Raw genomic sequence first — 21,499 nt, forward strand, 5'->3', positions numbered from 1 at the left:
AGAGGTTCAAAGCCTTGAGCTAACCCAGAGAGCATCACTGGCATCAAACCTGGGAGGATCCCTGCCTTGGGAACAGAACCTTACACCTCTGAAGCTGACACTGCTCCATTTGGAGTGCTAAGAGATGTCTGCTTGATCTTGGCTTGGCTGCCTGAATTGAGGAGGGAGGAACATGGCTCTGGCTGGGAATTACCCTTCAGAGCCTGCTGAGCCCAATCCACTCCAGTGAAATATTCCCAGGAGCAGAACTCCCAGTCCCTCAGGCTGGGCTCAGCACACTGCAGTGGGCACAGGGAGCTGCATTAAATGGGAGTGAGGGAGGGGTAACAGCCCTGGGGTGCTGAGAAGGTCTTTTCCCCTTCTACAACTGAACACCTGCACAGGTGGAAAACCAAACCTCAGGCAGAGATGAGGTGTCTCACCTGGCAACAGCCACATCCTTCCCTCTTTTGTTCCAGCTTTTGAATATGTACTGAGCTGTGGGACTGGGGAAATCCCAGTCCCTCAGGTGGCTTCACTGGCTGGAAATCCAGGTGTGGAAGGAGCCTGTGCTGTCCCCAGGGCTGCTGCACACCTGGAGGGCTCTGAGACACGGAGCCTGATGCTGGGACACAGCAACCTCGGGGTTAGGCAGCTGTTCCCTTTTGCCAGGCTATATCAATTACAACCCCCCAGCAGAATTAATAAAACATCACCACTCTTCACGAGCTCTCTGGGGAAGGTTTACCCTGAGGAGGTGAAGGTTTTACTCAAAATCAGCTACAAATGCTTCATCACAAAGCCCACTGTACTCACTGCAGCACTCCCCATATAACCATTGACCATAGGCATTTCAACTGGAATAAAGAGAAATTATATAAAAAAACAGCCTAACATTAGAGAAAAAGCACTTAAGGATCTTTTTTTCCATCTTCAATACAATCTCCTATGGGAAGCTTCCTTCCTCAGCAAGAGGAGGCTGCAAACATTTAAGACAGACAACTTTGAAAGGTTTTTCCTTTGTATTTCAGATCTTGTTCAAGGCAATATGGTTTATCTCCTAGTTACCACATCAAAATGGCATTAAAATAACATTACTGAGCGTGTTTTATATTATATAAAATTTATATTAAAAAAATTCAACACCCAAGGAGAGGAAAAAAAAAATCTAAAAAATGTTAGTGCTCATGTTTGGGATTGTTTTCAATTTCAAGCACTTCTACATAAAAAAGGAAGCAACTTCCTGCTTCCATCAATTACCAGATGCCCTTGACAAGGAAAAAAAAAAAAGAAAAACATCAACAAATCTGGAGTTTTGAGCCTGAGGCAGGTCCCCAGGAAGACAAGAAAGCAAAACAGAGCAGCGTGAGCTCCACAGAACACGGACGTTGAAAGTTCCTCTGAATCCCAGACAGGCTTCCTGTGCCATGTGTAGGTTTATTTGAGCAAGCATCCTGTGGCTAAACAATGAAACCCAGGCATTTGAGTGATCAGAATTTGTACAAAAGAAGGGAATTAAAGCACACTTCTTGGCTGCAGAGTTATCTGAAATTCTCTGAGGCTCCCTGAATGGCTGATCAGGATGCACTGCCATTGGCACTTACATAATGGACTCCTGTGGAGCAGCAAAAAGTAATGGCTGTAGAGATTTTGAACAGATTAATACCAAAATGCAAGGGGATAAGGATGAACTGAGCTTATAAAAACCCACTGGAGCTGGGAGAGACTGCTACTGCTCCTGCTAGAGCTCCTGAAAAAACCTGTGCTGGATGAGGGAATGAAGAGAAAAGAGTCTCAGAGCAAGAGAGCTTGGGCTGTGTTGGGAAAGATGATTGTAAACTCCAAGAACTCCAGGATCACAAAATGATTTTGGTTGGGAGGGACCTTAAAGCTCACCCAGTCCCACTGCCTGGGCAGGGACACCTCCCACTAGACCAGGCTGCTCCAAGCCCCATCCAACCTTCCCAGGGATGGGGAATCCACAGCCCCCTGGGTACCCCAACACCTGCAGTTCACTTCCCAAGCAAGTCAAGGGCTCAAGAAAAAAAAAAAATAAAGAGGAGAGGAGGCTATAAATTTTCATAGCTGAACAAACTGCCTGAAGAATTAACTGTTCAACTGGGGAAATGGAATTTTAGATTTGGTGAGGTTTTGTTTAATTTTAATGGCATTGAAACTACTTTCCCATTATTTCTCAAATAATTAAAATTTATGCAAGACTGACACTTCATTTGGATGTCTTGGGCTCTTCCTCAACCCTGGTACTCCCCAAATCTCTGGACAATTGAACAAGCAGCCTTTCCTCAGAGCTGATGGACTGCAGGGCTGGGAAGCAGAAGAGTGGATTAAAGGATGAGCAGAGACCATGTCTCCATAGAGAACCTGGTGACAGCTAATCCAAAAATGCTCCTGCATGTCACACTCAACAGCTCATTTTTATCAGCCCCTGGCTTACAAAATAACCCCACAGGTTTTGTAAATCACATAGAAATACAGAATTTATCTTTTTTTTAATGCTGCCTGAACAATTCTTCCAAAGAGCTCCAGTCCATCAATTTCTCCAAGCTGGAGTCATGTCCTACCCTTCCAAAGCAAGCAGGATTGATGCAATAACATCCCAATGAACTGCTCACTCCTCACTCAGTACAACAAAAGAGCTCCTCCCCCAGCTGGTAACTGCCCCTCTACACCTGCAGGTTTTGTCCTGACCTGGCAGGCTCACTCGAAAAATCTGGCAGCCCTGGTGTAGGGAAGGACATGTCCTGCTCACCCCAGGACTGCTCCTTCCAGAGCAGGAGCAAAGCACATGGAGAAAGCCCTGCTGCTGTCCTGGGGCTCCTCAGCAGCCAAACAAACAGGAAGGTTGATGCCAGGAAGTGAATAACCAGTGTGTTAAAATATAAATCACCTCCACAGTGACCAAACCCAAGAGCAGTGAATTCCTACCACCATCACTGCAGCAGAACCAGGAGAACTCAGCCCCATCAGAAGAGCTCTCTTCCCAACCAGCCCACGGGCTCTGATGTTGATTCCCCTCTCTCTGTACCTTGTACTTCTGCCTCAGCTCCTCAGTGTCCTCCTTCTCCACCTCCAGCACTCGCCTCCGCTCTGTGGCATCCTCGGCGTAGTCCAGCTGTTGGAAAAAAAATAAAGAGATGCAATTTGGTCCATAAATACACTGCACAATCAAATCTACCAGAAAGCACAACTTAACAACTTCAGCTGAAACAGAATCTATGCAAGTTGTACTTTGCTTTCCCTGCTTTGTCACCCCAAGTGTAAAACAGGTCATTAATCCCCCTGATGTGGAGGGCTCTGGCAGGCCCATGACACTTTGGGGAGGGGAAACCTCAGAGCCCAGGGATTCTGGGGGGCATCCAGAGCCCAGAACTCGGGCTCACAGGGATAAACAGAGGATGCATTTTGCAGACAAGGATGCATTTGGCAGACAAGTGTTTTCTTATTGCACTGATTCAAGAGCAAGTTGCTCTTTGCCTTGGATGCACAAACTCTCACTGTAAATGTCTTTCCCTCCCACTCCCCAGAGGCCCTGCAGGGTGAGGGGAGCTCACCTCCATCTCCATCCGGCCCATGCCCATGACATCATACTTGACAACGATGGGGATGGGATCTGTCCTCCCTGGAAGAGGAACACACAGAGAGGGGTCAGCAGCAGCCCAGCACCACAGCTCACTGTACACATTGGGTTTGGGTGGTTAGAGATCTTGCCTTGGAGTGCAGAGACCAGAAAGCTACAGTGAACCAAACACGAGCCATTCTCACAGCTTACAGCCAACCCTGAGCCCAGCTCCCAGTGGCACCCAGGATGATAAATGCATTTTTGTGAACATTAACTGATCATGTAAAAGCTTCTCATGGTTAATGGTCCCCCATGACCAGCCCTAGGTCAGGGCTGATAACAGGACTTGAGCCTTCTCCTCAAGGCTTCCACATCAGGCTCCTCATCTTCCCATAAGAGTGAAGAAGCTGCTAATGACATTTCACTGCTGCAGCTCATGAATAATCAATTAGAACTTCCCTGTAAGAGATGTGGAAGCCTCCTTCCCACCAGCTTTTGCCCTCCCCACGAGCAAGGAATGCTGAGGAGAAGGATGGCACAGAAGCCAAACTTCCCCATCCCAACCACCCAGGCTGGCCAGGGGTGGGTCCCTGCTCCCCCAGCCCTGGAGCGATGCTCTGGCCCCACCGTGTCACCTGTAAGCTGTGAAAAGGACTGGTTGCGAAGAAAATTGACTTTCAACTAATCAAACTATGCTGGAGATTTATTTTTTTTAAAAACATATCTTTAATCCACTCATAACCAGCCAAACAAAGCAAAATGGGGCAGACAAGCACTTTACTACCACAGCTTTTTTTTTTTTTTTTAAATTATTATTTTGATTTTTTACATCACAACTGGCACTGGTGGTTGTGATGTAACCCACTGACAAAGTACTTACCTTCTCCAGTGCAAACCTTGAGTGAAAAAACAGAATGTTTACTTCCCTTATTATTGCTCTTGTTTGGTGTAAACAACTCTTTTGTTATACACACATACACAGGTATTATACCTTTGGGCTAAAAGATCGACACGTTGGAGTCATGCCGAAATATTCCACTGCCATCCACATGTGCAAAAGGTTAAAGTCTTTAAAACTACCTCAGAAAACCTGGATAGGTGTGAACTCTTTGCCAGCATCAGTCATAATTCCTGCCAAAAACACAGCCCTAGAAGGGCTTTTGAACTTTAAAGTACAGACATGTGGTTTTATTCAGAAATAAATCCATTTAATTCATTGCTTTATGGTTTTGTTGATATGCCCAGGAATTTGATAGGCAGGTATCCATCAGGTCCAAAAGTAGTGATCACATTGATCTGAAATGGTTTGGAACTGAGCTTTCCTTTGGATATTTAAGGCTCATCTTTGACAAGGTTTCTCTTATGCCCAATGGTATAATACAGTAAGCAGTGACTGCAATTTTTAGCAAAAGGACCAAATTAAAGACAGGTTATAAAAATGACTTCCTAGGTGCAATATCACTTTCATAACGTCTCAGCCAGGGATTTACTGGTAAGTGGTGAACTCAAATGGAATGGCTGGCACCAAGTGCCAACAATTTATTGTACAAATTTTTTTCAAGTTTTTTTCTTTTTTGTTTTGGTTTTGGGTATTTTTGGTTCATTTTTGTTTTGTTTCTCCAGCAATTGAGATCTTTCGATGCAGCCTCATTGGCCTGGTAAACCCCTGTACACAAACAATGCATCAGTACTTTTGCCTTCTAAGGCAGTCAAAGTTTTTTGGGTTGTTTTTTTTTTTTTTAATTCAAAATCTATTTGGAAATTGCAGTAGCAAGTGCTAGTGCCCATCGTGTTGGGGGAAAAAAATCAAGTTTGGACAGTATTAAAAATTTATGTTTAAACTGATTTTGGCAGTTCTAACACAAACAGAAACATCCCTTCTTAGCAATACCCTTTAATGAACAAGGATCAGACAAGTGTGCATAAAGAAAGGAAAGGAAAGGAAAATGAAAGACCAAGCAGAAGGATGATGGCTACAACAGAGAAAGTAAGCCTAACATTGGTGCACTGATGACAAAGGAGTAATTCAGTCTGAAAATAAAAAATTACCACTGCTAAGTTTACCATCACCACAACAAGTCCAGGATCATAACGCTGTAAAAAAGAAACACCATTTGTTAGGCAGAAACCATTAGGGGCAGAAAATAGGCCGTTTGGCAGGGAGGATGGGTAAAAAAAAAAATAACAGGAGGCTTCTTGCTCACCCCTCCACCCCATGACCGTGCTCTGCCCTGCAGAACCAGGAGCCATTGGAGCAGCTCTGACTCCTGCTGGGTGCTGGGAGAGCTCCTGGTGACGGCCCCGCTCCGAGGAGGCTCTGAGGCACATGGAAGCAGGCAATTTAAAAAGGAAACAAATCAGGATCTTAAGGAATAACAAATATTCTGGGCCAAAAGGAACTCTGCTTGCAGGTAAGAGGAGAATATTCCATGCAAAAAGCGATGCCTCTGTTTTAAACTGAACCATCATTTCATTATGAAGGGAACCTCATGTGTGACATCCAGGTGACAAGTGGCATATCCAGGCATGTAGCACAGCTATGGCAGCAGTGCCAACCCCACATGGATCCCCTGGAGCCAGCTGGGGCAGCAGCACCTGCTGCTGGGCACTGGGGTGGCCTCGCTCCTTGTCCAAGGAAAGCCACGATGGTGAAGGGACAGGGACAGGCTCAGGGCCACCCCTTGCCCCTGGCTGCCAGGTGGGACATGGGGAGCAGCAAAGGGGGAAATGGGACTCCACAAGCTCAGCTCATGACTTCTCCTTGGAAGGAATTTCCTTGAGGAAAGTTTGTCCTACTGCTGGCCATGATCCTTCCCAGCAGGTAAACGTGGCTTGGATCTTGGGAGCCTCCCAGGTTTGGGGTCCCTGCTGAGCCTTTCCTGTACCAGCAGGCTTTGAAAGGAAGGTGAGCTTCCAAGGCCCAGAATTCCCACAGTTCCTGCCACTCAGCAGGGCTGCAAGCAGTGCCACATGCAGGGCTGATTCCCAGGGCAAATCCTGCTGTGTCCCTGTCCCAGCCCCCTGCACCTGGTGCCATTTTTGTTTTGAGGCAGGTCACAAACTCCTTCACAGACTGGTCACTGCAGACCCCAAAGCAGAGAGGGTTATTGCATAAAACACTTCCACACACAGGGAAAACCTCATGGAGAGGACAGAGCAGGAACCTCCATCAGGATGGAAAAAATAAACAGCTCACACAAGAGTCACACCTTAGAAAACCCAATCTCAAAGGAAATTAGGTTAGTAATGATTCCCTGCACTCAGAAACGAAATGAGATTCCCAAACTGACCTGCTGTACCTGTTCTGCTTTCCTCTCCCCAAGAAATGGGAAAACCTTTCTCCTAGCTTGTGAAAAATTGCTCAGACCCAAACAAACCCTGACAGGCATCCCTTCCCAGAGCCCTGCAGTGGCAGGGAGCACGTGGCCAGGCAGGCTTCTCCAGAACCCCTTCTTTTTAACTGCATAAAGCTATTGGGTATGAGCAAATACTTCCCCCCGGTGCTTTAAATGAATAAATCTTGGGAAAATTCATCCTAAGGCTTTGGTATCAGACACAGGTCATGCTGCTTGTGGAGGACTGTGGGTTCAGGGCCATGCTCTGGCTCTGGATGTGGCAAGGATGCTGCTCTGCCCTCTGGAATGGGAATATCCCAGTTGGAGCTGCCATCTGAGCCTGCCTGGAAATGCCAGCATTGTCAACACCAGCCCATGTTTTATCCTGTTTTTAACAAGTCAAAGCAAAAATCAGATTTGTAGATTCAGAGGAACTCCTCCCTCCAAAAACAGCATCATGGCAACAGAATCTCAGAATGGTCTGGGTTGGGAGGGAACTTAAAAACCAGTTTCTCCATGGAACAGTGACACCTTCCACTGTCCCAGGCTGCTCCAAGCCCCGTCCATCCTGGCCTTGGACACTGCCAGGGATCCAGGGGCAGCCCCAGCTGCTCTGGGCACCCTGTGCCAGGGCCTGCCCACCCTCACAGGGAAGAGTTTCCTCCTAATATCCAATGTAAATTGATCCTTTATTTAATCTATAACATCTACTTCTTGTCCTATCCCAACAGATAAATTTCTCCATTAAAGGGGCATTCAGATACAACAGGATGAAAAAAAGTACCCCAAGAATTCTATGTGAACATAATTCAATCAAATCTCTTCCACTGTGTCCCTACTGCACAGTGTGTAAGCAGCACAGATGTAACACAAGAACTGTAATCCTGTTTGTTTTGTTGACATCCTCATAGAAATTCCCCCCAGGTACAAGCTTTGTAGGATCCAATCCTAGAGGAGTGATTGATATCACACTTGTCACTGAAGGAGAATTTCATAAACTCAGCATCTCCAGAGGACACAGACAATAGCATCTGATCTTGTTGGACATGGAAGATTTCTCCTTATTTGTTATCTTTATGCTGCAACTGAAACCCACAGTGAGACACAACCTTCCAGGGGGCTTTCAGCTGCTCCTGGCAAGGGATTCTCACTCAGCTGTGTGCAGGGCAGGTTCATGACCACAGCACAGGTGGATAAGGGCTGGTTTGTTCAGTCAGCACAAACCCCACTGCAGGCTCTGAAGGGAAACAGGTGCCTGGAGTCAGCAACCAACACCTGCAGGAATGGATCCACAGGGACAGGGCTCACCTTCAGCTGCACTGTCTGGGAAGAGGGAGACAGGGAGGAGTCCCTGTGCTCATGAATGAGTTGCATTTTTCAAGATGAGAATTTTGCAACACTCAACACTCCCAGGACTGTTTCAATACAGCAAAGAGGGCTGGCTCTGCTTCCAGGGAACAAGTGACAGGGCAAGAGGGAACAGCCTCAAATTGTGCCAGGGAAGGTTTAGGTTGGATATTGGGGAAATTTCTTCATGGGAGGGGTTGTCAAGCCTAGGCAGAACCTGCCCAGGGCAGTGGGGGAGTCCCCATCCCTGGAGGGATTTAAAAGCTGAGTAGATGTGGCACCTGGGGACAGGGGTTAGCGGTGGCCTTGGCAGCACTGGGCTCCCTAAGGGTCTATGAGAAACCAAGAGCTGTCCTGTTGAAAATTCAGACTTCCTCATTCAGTACATCAAAAGGGGAGAGAGGAGAAAATCCACTCGTTTTCACTGATACACAAGCCTGGGGTGCTCCTCGCTGGGTAAAAGTGACACCATGTTATCAAACTCATTCCAACTGCTGCAAGAAGCAAATGAACAAACAAGGGCAAGCTTTAATCCCAGTCCTCTTTGGGAATTAGATTTGTGAGCTCATCCTGTTTATGTCAGATTTCTGGAAGGGGTCAAAACAATCAAGAGATTCAAACAAAGGTCCATCATCCTTGGTAGCAAACAAAGCTCCAGAGAGGAGAGAGTGTTTTCCAAGAACACAGAAACTGCCCTGTGAATTTAATCCTTACTAAGCAGCGGAAAAATGACGAGAGAAAGTCAAGTTGTAAACATCCCAATCACATGGAAAACTTCCAGTGGGAGCTCAGAACTTTGCAGAACACAAACCAAGGGTGCCACAAGAAAGCCAAGCTGAGGTTTGACACTGAGGCACCAAGCAGAGCTCCTTTTGCAGGGAAAGGAACATAGTGGAGTCTGGGTCAAAAAACATCCCTACCCCAAATGCTGAGCAATGGATTAAAGAGCAACAAAGAAGATGTTGGAAGAAAACCACAATTCCTGGTTGATTGAGGATAGGAATTCAAGGTAAGAGTTGCTGTCTGTGTTCATCTTGGTAAGTGGACAGGGCTGAAGGGCCTGCTCTGATTTGGGGCTGCACTGAGGAGCGAGGCAGGCTGTGCATGGCCACTGCCTCTCCCTTCCCCACACTCCTCTCTCCCAGTTTAATAAAAGTGCTCTTCCATTGCACCAGCACAAAGGGCCAGAAGGCCTCGTGCCAAGCCAGGCAAAGGCAGTCTGTCACAACAAACACGTGGCACTGAAAGCACAACGACTGCAGATTTCACTGGCTACACCCACTCAAGCAACACAAACTCACCACCTGTAATCAAGGGAAGCATCTTACAGCTCCAGAAGCAAACAAGGGGGCAACTGCTTCCCCCAAAGGACACTGAGGCACTGAGCAAACTTCCTTTTTGGTCTGTGGTCTGCTGGGTTTAACACAGCAGTGAAGATGGATATGATGACAGCAACCACAGCAGGCCAGGTTTCTCAAGCTAAATTCACAGGAAAACATCACTCTTAAAACCACTGGTGTGATTTGTGTTGCAAACACAAGCATGGAAATGCTCCTCCATACCAGGATTGAGGTTCCTGTGAGGACATGTGAAGATACAAGAAGATAAGAGAGCGATCACAGCTATTTCTTGGGTAAGACTGCCAAACCAACCCATATCTAATGAATAAAGGCACTGTTAAGCATTTTTATCCGCCTCTCCTGTGTTTTCCCGTATTTATTACAAAGCTCCAAAACCCAGAAAGAAATCTGACACCCCTCAGTCCCTCAGATGCTCATTGTTCCATGTTCACAGGCCTGACACCCATCCACTGTCTGCCTCCACGAGATCAGAGGAGCCAACAAATGGAAAACACATGAATATCTGAGCTGAAGCCATTTGGCGAGCAGGTGACAGCACCAGGATTCAAGACCTTGGAATTCAAACCCTGAGCTCATTTCTCCAAGCTGCAGCTGCCAAGTGATCACATTTGTGACTGATCTCAGTTGCTTGAGTGGTCAAAGCTCTGTTTATTGCTCCCCACAGCCTGAGAACATCCAGCAAAAGCAGTGCCTGCAGCCACCTGGCAATGCCCTGAAATGGAGACTCAGATCTGGCTCCATCTCACAGCTGGGAGCACCCCAGGGGGCTGCCAGGAGAGGACATTTCCTGCCTGAGCCACGGGATCACAGCTTCACCTGCAGCTCTGAGCAGCTTCCAGCACTTGTCAGACACTTCTGCTCTTCCACCCTGCTCAGCCCTTGGACCAAGAAGGAATGTTTTCCCTTTGCTGAACAGATTTGGGGAGGAATGTGCCAAAGAACTGCACCATAGTGATGCTGAGGGGGGAAGTGCTGACTATATTTATCCTCACAGAAATTGCAAGTCAGAGCACAAATCCACTTGTGCTTTTTCTTTTAATTGAAAACCATGCAACAAAAATACAGCTTGATGGAGGAACTGGATTTTAGCATTTGCTAACAAATTTGTTATACCTGACTTTGCTACCTAGCTGGATGTACTCATGAACGGACAAAATAAACCCAAAGCACTTTCTATTAACTGCTGCTCCCTGTATCACCAGGATGATTTATACAATCCTTGGTCAACAGGAACAGCGCTGCCCTGACAGTCTGTGCAGGTTTATTGTTCCAGTCTGAGTGGAAGGGAACCAGGATGCAGGAAGGGTCCCCAGCCCTGCATGGCACTGCCAAGAGAGACACAGGCACGGCCCTGCCCTCTCCTCTCAGTGTTACATCAGCAGAGCTGCTCCCCAGGGAGATGGAAGCAGCTCTTCCAGAACAGTTACACTGAAATGATGCCAAAACTTGGCTAAAAACATAAGCAAACATGAAGGAAGTTATTACTAAATAGGCAGAGGAAGCAGGGGACAGAAGGTATTTCTTCAGGACCAAAGGCTACAGGGAAAGTTCCTGCCACTGTAAGGACCTGTCCCAAAAGGGACATCCCTACCCTAAACAGAACCACTTGCTGCTTCTGTTTCCTGAGTACTGGAGATAATCCAAATCCCAGCACAGACCAGCAGCCACCCACCTTGAAACTCCTTTTGGTTTCACTCTGAGCATTTTCATGACAATAACCAAGCACTGAATGAGCTGCCTGAGCCCTTGAGAGGAGCAAGCACAGGAATTCCAGAGCTACACTGAGCCCCCCACATTACCTGAGCTGTTTGATTCACAGCTGAGACACTGGGGAGCAGCTCTGCCATGACAAACCCTGTGATTCTGTTGCCATAGCAAAGTACTGCATTGGGATTCACCTCTCAGAGATACCACAAAAGATCAGGAGAATCTTGGTCTTGGGAATACTGTGGGAATATGCAGGAAATCAATGCCTTAAAACATTTCAAATGAATCATACTGGACACAGTTTGTGGTGTAGGGGAACTTGTAACTGCATCTATACTGGTGGTGGGGCTGTTTGCAAAGGGTCAAGGCTGCAATCAGGCAAGCATGTTTACAACAGAGAACTTCAGAGAAGCAAATCTGTGTTGAATGCAGTTGTTACCCAGACTGGCTAAGGATGAGCTGGACCTGTCCACCAGAGCTGGTCAATCCTTCCTCAGAGCCCCCTCCATATGGCCAGCAAACATCAAACCTTCCTCCTTCCCTCTCCAAACCCTCCCTGCAGAGCTGCCCACCCTCCCCAGGCCCAGCTATGACCCAGGAAGCAGCAGGACAACCTACTCAGTGTCCCCTGATCTAATTAAATGAGATCAAACTACTGGTCCCAGTCTTGCAGATATACCTCTAGAGTACTATTACTTCATATAAAACACACAAGTCCAAAAGGAAAAGAAAAAATCCAGAAGTTTTCAGCACAATTATTTTTTTCAAACAAGATTCCTCAAAAAATTGACAGGGAAAAGGCAAAGAGCTTATAAAAATATTTTCAAATGTACCATTCAAATTATCCCATTTCTGCACGTCAGTCAGTCTCCTGACTTTTCATAATACTACTTTAACTTAATGGGAAATACTCATTCCAAGAGAAATCATTAGAGTGTGGTTGAATTCAGATTTCCCTCAGCCCTCTCATTCCCCTCCTGACTTATGTAACTCCTAATTTATTCACAATCCTTGGGCTCATTTAGCACAGGACTTCACACGAAGGTCAGGCAACGCTTTTAACTGATCTTTTGCTAGTTTTATTTCTCCAGGAGACACAAAATCCTGGATTATCAACTACAGGCATTCCCCCAAAGATAAAACAGGCTGCAATCACCATTTTCTCATTTGTCAGAGCACAGCCATCCCATATCTCTATGGAAAAGTGGCTCCCTAAGCCATATTTTCCAAATTAATAAAGATCCCTGTCAACTGGCAACCTCCTCTCCTGCTTTTTCATATTCACTGGCTGTTAGCAAGCTGAAGCACCATTTCCAAATACAACACAAGTTATTTGTGGGGAAATATGATGAAAAACATCAGGGAAAGAGATGAGCTGAAGGATGACTCTGCTGAATTCCTGAGGAGTATCTCTGAAGCAGGACTGGCGTGGTCAGAGCTGACAGCACTGTCCCTGCCTGGTGCTGCACTAAGCACACAGCCCAAATGCAGTGAAAGATGCAGATGTTTCACACAGCTGGTGACAGCCACATCACTCAGGGCATGGGCTCTGTGCTTCCCTACCCAAGGGCTCAGCTTTTCTCAGTATTACACCACAAGGCAGCTGCCCCAGGGGGTACAAAACTCCTCCCCCTCTGGAATTTTCCTGCGAATGAGCCATGGTGTACAACACCAGCAGGTTTTTACCACCAGCAATTGGCAAGTGTAGATTTTAGGCTGCTGCAGGTACCACCCAGAGACAGCTCAGCACTCTCACCACAGGATTCCATCCCCCAGTGGGTGCTCAGGATGAAGGAACCATCACAGGGTAAAGTCCTGCAGCGTGAGCTTCTTGCTGAACACCACAAGGCTACAAGAAAGAAACATTTCTGCCTGCCAGATGAATCACTTAGGGATTCAAGAGAACTAAAGAGGGAGCCCCAACTCAGACGAAGATCTAGAATTAAAAGCAACATCACAAAACTCAGCACACTGAACTCATCCACTTCCTTTTAAGTTGAAGTGCAGAGAAAGTAGCTGAATGCAGTATCAATTCCATACATGCAACCCCAAATTTTTGAAGGTTTGATGGAAGGACCTTCTGCAGAGGGTCAGAACCACACCCACAGCTCAAGGCTGCTTGAAGGGGCTCTGTTTCTGCTGCACCTCCTCACCACAGGCTGTGTAAGATTTTAGCTCAAGCAGTGTCAAGCAGGAAGAGTTTAACAGGAACACACCTACATCTCTTCAGAAACCTCTCCTGGTCTTTCCTGAACAGGGGAGTGTGGAAGATGGGAAGAACTTCTGTTCTGTTCCTCCCTTCTCACTGCACATCAAATGTCTCTTCAAACTTTTAGAATAAGATTAAAATTGGATGCAAATGTTTCCTTCCTGACATTTTGTATTTGGATTTTTGGGCCAATCTAAGATTCATGAAGAAAGGTCACTGGATAATGAATTAAACACTCTCAACACAATCATCACCAATGCCACAGGCTCTGGCTGCTGAGAACTCATGAGGAGAAAAGCTGGAGCAGCAGCAGCCTCTCCCTTCCACACCCTCTGCCTGCCCAGACCTCTGGAGAAGTTGGCTGGCAGGTGGACAGGGCACTTCTACCTCCCAGAAGGGCTGAAATTCCTGCACATGCTCCAAAGCCTGCATTAGGAAGGCTTCAGCACTGAACTGGGTTAAACTGGGGGTTATTGTCACTCCTGTGACCATGCAGGAGGCACAGGAAAGCCCTCAGAGCCCACATCCACGATTTGCTCCCAACCAGCAGAGCTCCAATGATGTGTGAGAGATCTGGAACGGCTCCAGCACAGAGAGGGGCACAGGGGGAACATCTAAATCTGGACAAGGCTCAAAGTGCAAATTCCTGCTGGGCCCATGGGACATGGTGACAGCACCACCCCCTGCCCTGACTCCAGACCGAGCCCCATAATCCAGCTCACTCCAGCACATCTGAGCCTGCAGCACCCTTGGGCTGTGCTCTGGGATCCACCTGGGGCTGGGACAAGGCTTTTCCTTCTTTCAAGTCTGTGTTTCCACTCTGGTGACACACAGAGCAATACAGAGCACCGAGTTCCACCTGTGATGCACATCCCACGTGCCAAAGGAAAGGCCCAGAGGTGACAGCTACAACCCCACCGGAGGTCTGGCCCCAGCAGGGACACAAGAGGACAGGAGAGTGCCATGCATAAACCAGAGAACTCCAATAAACCACGTTAGAGGAAGCCAGAAGCATTAACCTGCAAGGCAGCCCTGCCTGAGAGGTTAGAGAGCCTTAGTCCAGGGATTAACAAGCATTGCCAGAGTTTGGGGAATTCATTACCTCTCTGCACAGTCCTCCACAGTACAGACACCCCCATCTCTAAGGGGCTCACTCATGGAACATGGATTATAAACTCCCAGGTCTTCAGACTACAGGCACAGGAACATGAGTGAGTTACTGAGGGGTCAGGGCACAGCTGAGCTTCAAACACTGCCACAGGTTCCTACAGAAATGGGGTTCAGTGTCACAGGAAGGATTCAGGCTCAAGACAGCAAGGTCTGGTGTGTGCTGGGCCAACCCACTGAGATTTGCTAATCCCTGACAAACTGCTGGGAACAGGAATAAATCCAACCTGTGACAGTCCTGTGGAGAAACCAGGAGTGAGCCTCTCCCATCCAGAGAACCTCTGCCACCACTTGCCATCTTCAGTGGGCCCTTTCCTGGCCTTCTAATGGCTTCTGACTCCAGTGAGCGCTGACACATCATGGGAACTACCTCAAATCTTTCATTTTTAACACCAAAACATCAGCACAGTTGGAAGCAGCACCACTCCCTGTCAGTGTGGAAAGTGAATTCTCCTTCCTCCACACCAACTCTCACACATCCAGCACACACACAACTCTAACCTGTACCAGCAAGGGAGGCAGCAGCTCCCACTTGCAAACTGCCGAATAGGAAACTCAACAGTGCAATTGTTTGGATATATTAATAATGGAAAGAAAATCTAATCTAGGAACAAAAAGCAGAAATCATTTTGTTAAAGACCGAGGCTGGAGTTGAAGGTTTCAGACACAAGGGACTGGACTTACCCTGCAGTGACTTTCCCAATCCCTGGCCCAGCTTCCAGCCATGTTTCTGGAGTAAGCGATGTCCAATATTATCCTGACAGACAGAACAGAGAAAACAAACCAAAAATATTCCAATAATATATTCTTCCCTTCCCACTGACATTTAAAACATGTGATGAGCAAGAGATTTTTCTACATATATATGCATGCAAAAAAATGCTACTGAAAAGGCAATATATGCCCAATAAAGGGAAAGACAAATGTCAAAAATTGCTGGCTAGAATTTTTCCAGGGGGATGGGTATTGGGGACGGTCACTTTCTGATGGTGTGCTGGGCAACTTTTGTGCATCACGTTTAAAAGAAATAAAAAAATAATAAAACTAAAAAGCAATGTGGAAGAAAATAAAGTGTACCAATAAAAATTGACAGTAAAAAGCATAAAATCAAGCTATTTATACAATCATATCCATCACCTAGACAGCACCACTTAAGATTTTTTTTGTAAAGAAAATCTACAATGTGTTTAGTCATTTTGTTTGTGTGTCAGGCTTTTATAATACTGAGTAAGTTGTAAGTGCAAGACTGCCCCACCACTAGAAACCAAAACACAATCAGAGCAAAATCCAGGCTAGACTTGATTGGGTTTTTTTTATATATGTATATATATATATAAACTAGCATGCAGCCAATATTAAACTGAAAAAACAGTGAGGTTAGTAAAACAAAAAAAAATAAAATCAATTAAATAAAATGAGCTCAAGCACAGACTGGGTGATGCATTTCACATGTAAACTAACAAAAATACTAAGATGTTAGAATGAAACAGGCCTAGCAATAAGTTAACAGCAAGGAACCATTAGTGCATGTAGGGGAAACAATAAGCATAATGTCTCATCTTCCTAAAAAAAAAAGCTATTTTGGAATAACTGGAAAAGTACTGACGCAGCAATTAAGTGTCAGCTTTTGGCAATGGGGCTGAGCAGGGCTCAGTGTGGAAATTGTTGTGTTTTCTGCAGGGTTTCTGCCCCCAGACAAAGAGCAGAGCACTCACAGCACCCTCGAACCACCTCAATCTGCCAGCTCGCCCTCAGTGACCAGTTCACCCAGTTACAGGCAGTGACCAGCTCCTCAGAGAAGGACTCTTGGCTGGGACCTTGTTCACCTTCCAACCACAGAAAATAAAAATAAAAATAAAAATCAGGTAGGAACTTGTTGATTATTAATTATCATCAGGCAAACCACAACCTAAGGTATCGCAGAAATATCCTGAATTATAACAGGATGTGACTCCAGAACACTGAGTGGTACATGGAATCCAAAAAATAATTACATCTATATGCTGCAGGTTTCTTTAATTAAATAACAGTAATCAACAGAAACCAGAGTAGGTTTTGTCACTCCACAGTGAAGAAAACGACCACAGGGTTTGCACAACTTTGGTGAATCAGCTTGAAAGGCACAACTTCCCAAAGATATTGGCTGCATGGATACATTTTTCCTCAAAACGATGTTATCAAGTACAAATTTTGGATTTTTTTTCTGATATCCTAGTAAAGTCAGACATTTTTATATTCCTGTATTTCCCAAGGAATAATGTACATTTTTCCCACACTTCTGGCTCTGCCCCAGGACATAATTAGGGCTACATGGAAAAAAAAATTAAACTAGGGGACATAAGGAAATTTCTGGGGATAAAAGGTCAAATGCAAAAAAAAAAAAAAAAAAAAAAAAAAAAAGAGAAAAAAAGGGAAAAAAAAGAGAAAAAAAGGAAAATAAACCACGAAAGAAAGAAAAATAAACAAGGATGGATCCCCACCAGGATCCCCACCACAGGCACCATGGAGAAGGCTCTCTGTTGGGAACACAGGAACACTTACCTGCAGGCCAATGCCAAGGACCACAGAGTGCCCCATCCTGGCACTGAGGGGCAGCAGCTTGGGAAATGTTTGGGATAAAGCACTGATTGCCCTACCCTGAACAAAGGACCATTAAATCTAAAAGTTGGTGCTGACAAAAATGGCTGCGTTTTCCAAAAGGGGGAAAAAAAACCAAAGAAAAAACAAAGAAAAAACCAAAAGAATTCAAAGGACAAGGAGTACTTTGCAGTCTTGGCCAAGGGGAGATGAGACATTGTGCTGACTGTGTGTGTTATGAATGCACTAAAATAAAGACAGATGAAGCAGAACGCTATTCCAAAAGCAGTGCAAGTGGAGTGAAAGCATTTCCATACGAACCTGGCTTTAAAAACTGGGCTGTCAAAAGAACAGTTAAATGTAACACAAAGTAAGAAACTGTCCAATCACTAATGGTAGTTTTTTTCTTTTGCTTTGTTTTCAATTCACTGCTTGCAAGTAATGTATTTATTAAAGAAGAGTGAAAGCATAAAATAAATTCAACAAGTCAAGACCAGCTGGGAGATTCAAGAGCGGTGTGTTGTGACTGACAGTGAAGGGGGAAACAAATGTTAAAGGGAAAAAGAAAAATTTAGAAAGGTTATACACATTAGCACCACTTTTACAGACCCACTCAAGAGGATGGTCCCGAGTTGTTTGACATAAATTGGGATTATGAACATTGCCCTGTCTCAGTTCCCAGGAAGGGGCTGTTTCCCTCCCCGCTCCAAACTTTTCCATTTGTTTGTTTATGCAGTGGAACTACTCCCTAATTTTAGCTCCTCCTCAACTGAAATGGAGCATCTTCTGTTGCACTGAATAAGGAGAACAACTGTAATAATTTAAAGTTAACATTTGAGTTGAGACCTGGCCATCACTTTGCTCCTTTCTGGCCATGTTCAGCTCCTCCCTCCTTTTCCAATGGCTAACCCAGACCTCTGATGGAGGCAGACTGACAGAACTGCTCTTCAGTGCAAAAATTAAAATCCTGCCCTAAAAATTAAATAATGGAAGGCCAGGCTTGCTTAGTCCCACGTGAGAGCCTGTCTGCTCTCTAGGGAGCATCCAGGGATATTGGGACCAAAATGTGACATGGGACAACAAATGTTGTAACAGCTGACAGCTTTTTTTTAAAGTGCAGTTTTAAGTGAAAGTTCTGTGAAGTACAGCTACTTTCACATAGAAGAGATGGGGCTTTTCACAGCAAGCTTCCTGCCCATGTCAGGAGCTGTCACTCCTTTTGAACAGACTGTCCTCACATGCAGCAGTTTTCCTACAAAAGAGCTGCAGTGATGCACAGAAACACCACAGCCCTGGGAGGACAGCGCTCATTTCTCAGCAGAGGGCTGCCATGAGTCTCATCACTTTCTTCTGCTGCCATTTGGGAGCTCCTTGTATTACAGCCACAATAAAAATTATGGGGCCAACCAAAATAAGTCTCCCAAAAGGTGTTTGGGTGAGCAAGGGAGCTCTCCTGGACCACGTGGGCACAGGCTGGGGGATGCTCCATGCAGGGAGAGGGGCTCAGCAGCTCTGGGTGGGACAATGCCAGCTCTGGAGCTGGGCAGCACTGATGGAGAGCTCTGCTCTAATGACAAAGCAGAACTTCTCCAAAGGTGTAGGAAATGCAAGGCCTTGGGTCTACCAGACCTTCACAGAGCTGGGTAAGGTGCTTTGGAAAAACCTCATCCAAAGTGACTGGGCTCCAGCAGCCCTAACTGGCCTGCCAGATCCCCATCCTGTGCCCTGACAAGATGCCCTTGTTTGCTTTCCATGCAGATCAGTGATTCCTGAGCAGGACATCCCCAGCACAAATTTCTGATAACAGTTTGGCCAATAGGAAAAAAAAATTGCTTACAATTAAAAGATGGGTAGAAGCCCAAGGTTTTGATGATGCCTGTGGGATGTAACCCACACCAGCAGTTTTGCCTAGCACAGGTTTTCCATGAGATCCCCACGATCCCATCACTCATCCCGGCTCGGGCAGGAACCATTCCTCTCTTGAGTGGATTGTAAGCTGTGCTGACTGTGTATGGAGGAATCTATAAGCAAGGATCAGATGCTACTGGGTGAACCCATGCAAACAAGAGGTTGAAAAGATTCCCAAAACAAAACCTAGAGCTCACTACAGATGACACAATGAAGACCAGAGAGAAAAGCCAAATAGTAATGCTACACCATTCAGCTTCCAGAAGCACATTATTTATAGCGCTGTCCACATATGGCTGCTGCTAAATGTCAAATCAGCAGCCTCATCAAATGACACTTTGGAACTAGTGGAGTCCACAGATCTGTACAGATTTCCAGTGCCACAACCCGGCTCCGGCTCGGCCAGGCTGTGCCAGCCCCTGGTGCCCAAGCACCACCGACTGCAGCCTGGCACGGGGGCTCAAGGCACCCTCATGGCACCGAGCAGCATTAGAGAGAGGGGAAAGGACATTTGTTAGTTAGGACAAGGACAAACTAACAAGCTCCAGCATAAGTGGGTGATTCCCAGTCTGGCCTCCAACCTGCAGCGGTGACGGCGTGGGTCCACCCCTGACACTGCCTGCATGGGGCCAGGGCTGCTTCTTGGGGGCTCTAAGGGCTGTCTCCTACTCCATCTGCACTGCTGGGATGAGGAAAACCAGGAATTCACAGCAAAGAGACTCAATAAACAAGTAGAGATAAGGAATTAATGTGGAGAAAATCTGGATTCTATTAAAGCTGCAATAATTTGTGACTTCCCATTCAAGTACCTCAACTCAGTGAACTCAAAATGCCCCAAAACAAATGCATGCAGCTTCTTGAGTTTAGAAAAAAGGGTGAAGTGCTCTGATTTTTCAAGGACATCAGTGACTGCACTGACATGAACAGCCAGTGTAAGTGCAGCATCTTTCAAAGCACAACAAGAAAAAAATGTTACTTGTGGGAGGGGAAAAAAAATATCAGTATTTGTAGCTCTGAAGAGTCCATTGATATGAAATACTTTCTCCAATTTAGTAATGGAAAACAGCTGGCACTCGTTCAGGCCACGTCCATCCCTAGCTCCTGGCAGCTCTGTTTTCCATAAATGTACTCTGGTTAGAGTTGCATGTTTCAGAGCAGACATCTTTGGCCTAAATGAGCTGCACACAGCAGGATTTCCACAGGAACAACAACACCAGTAGGCTAATTGAGGACATGTTTCAACATTGTAATGATCTGTAGACTCCCAAACCTATTTTTCCAGCCACCTTTGAGTTGCATGCTGTAGCAGTACAGTCAGCACCTCTCAACAGATAATGCTGCAGAGATGGATGTCACATCATGGGGACTGTCACAGGGACATGGCACAGGAAACACTCCCCCCATCTCCAAACACCTGCAGGCTTTGGAGCACCTTCCTGTCACCAAGATGTGGGAAGCTGCAGGGAACATACTTAGGAGAATATACTAAATCCATTCTTTGTTCTGAAGAATGACATTTTAACTGGGAAGCACTTTGATCTGCCATGGTCATAAACAAAGGGTGTTCATCACCCAAACTGCTTCCATACCATGAAGCACAGGCTCACTCACGACTCTGAGCAGATTCCTTGGAAAAGGCCAGTTGGATTGCTAACAGAACTGGTTAAGGATTAAAATCCAATTTGTTAATGCTGAAAATACTTAGATGTGTGGTAGTTCTAAAACATCAATTTACCTTTCCTCCTTCCCACTCAATTTTGGTTCTGGGTGAGCAAACAGAATAAAATAGAAGGGAAATAAAAAGCCAAAAGAGCAGAATGAACCCTCCTTTCCTGGTAAAATATCTTGCAGGAGAGGTACCCCCCTGAATTCTGCCAAGGAAACTCTCCCTTCTGGAAATGTGTGTAATTTGCCAATTCAAAGAGCACACTGACCGTTAATAGTGTGGAGGCAGAATCACCTCCACAGGTGTCAGGAAACACAACAAAGTAATTCCTGCTTCCCAGATGGGGAATTAAGGAATCAACAATGTATTTTTACAAAGACCACGTGAAACCTCAGAAGTGACCAGTTTGTTTCTGACACCACCCTTGCTCAGGCCAAACCCCCTCCCTGTGCAGCAGCCACAGCTCTGAAATCCTGGGATGGACACTGGCACAGCTGCCCTGGGAAGTGCTGGAGTCACCATCCTTGGAAAGGCTCACAGGCCATGGAGATGTGGCATTTGGGGACATGGGTTAGGGGTGGCCTTGGCAGGGCTGCAGGACTGGCTGGACTCAATGAGCTTAGAGGGACTTTCCAACCTTAATGATTCTGTGATTCTCTTAGG

The 21,499-nt window shown here is 46.0% G+C and overlaps 1 protein-coding gene across 1 annotated transcript in view; it reads right to left on the minus strand.

Moving 5' to 3' along the window:
- The window catches only part of GPATCH8 (G-patch domain containing 8), a 55,425-nt gene that overhangs the window by 16,800 nt on the left and 17,126 nt on the right, over positions 1-21,499 (minus strand). The window contains 3 exon segments of the mRNA XM_036399154.2: positions 3,026-3,112; positions 3,552-3,619; positions 15,370-15,442. Coding sequence (XP_036255047.1) covers positions 3,026-3,112; positions 3,552-3,619; positions 15,370-15,442 — 228 coding nt within the window.

This window comes from Molothrus ater, chromosome 27 (assembly GCF_012460135.2).
Source record: "Molothrus ater isolate BHLD 08-10-18 breed brown headed cowbird chromosome 27, BPBGC_Mater_1.1, whole genome shotgun sequence".
In the NCBI taxonomy this organism is placed as follows: Eukaryota; Metazoa; Chordata; class Aves; order Passeriformes; family Icteridae; genus Molothrus; species Molothrus ater.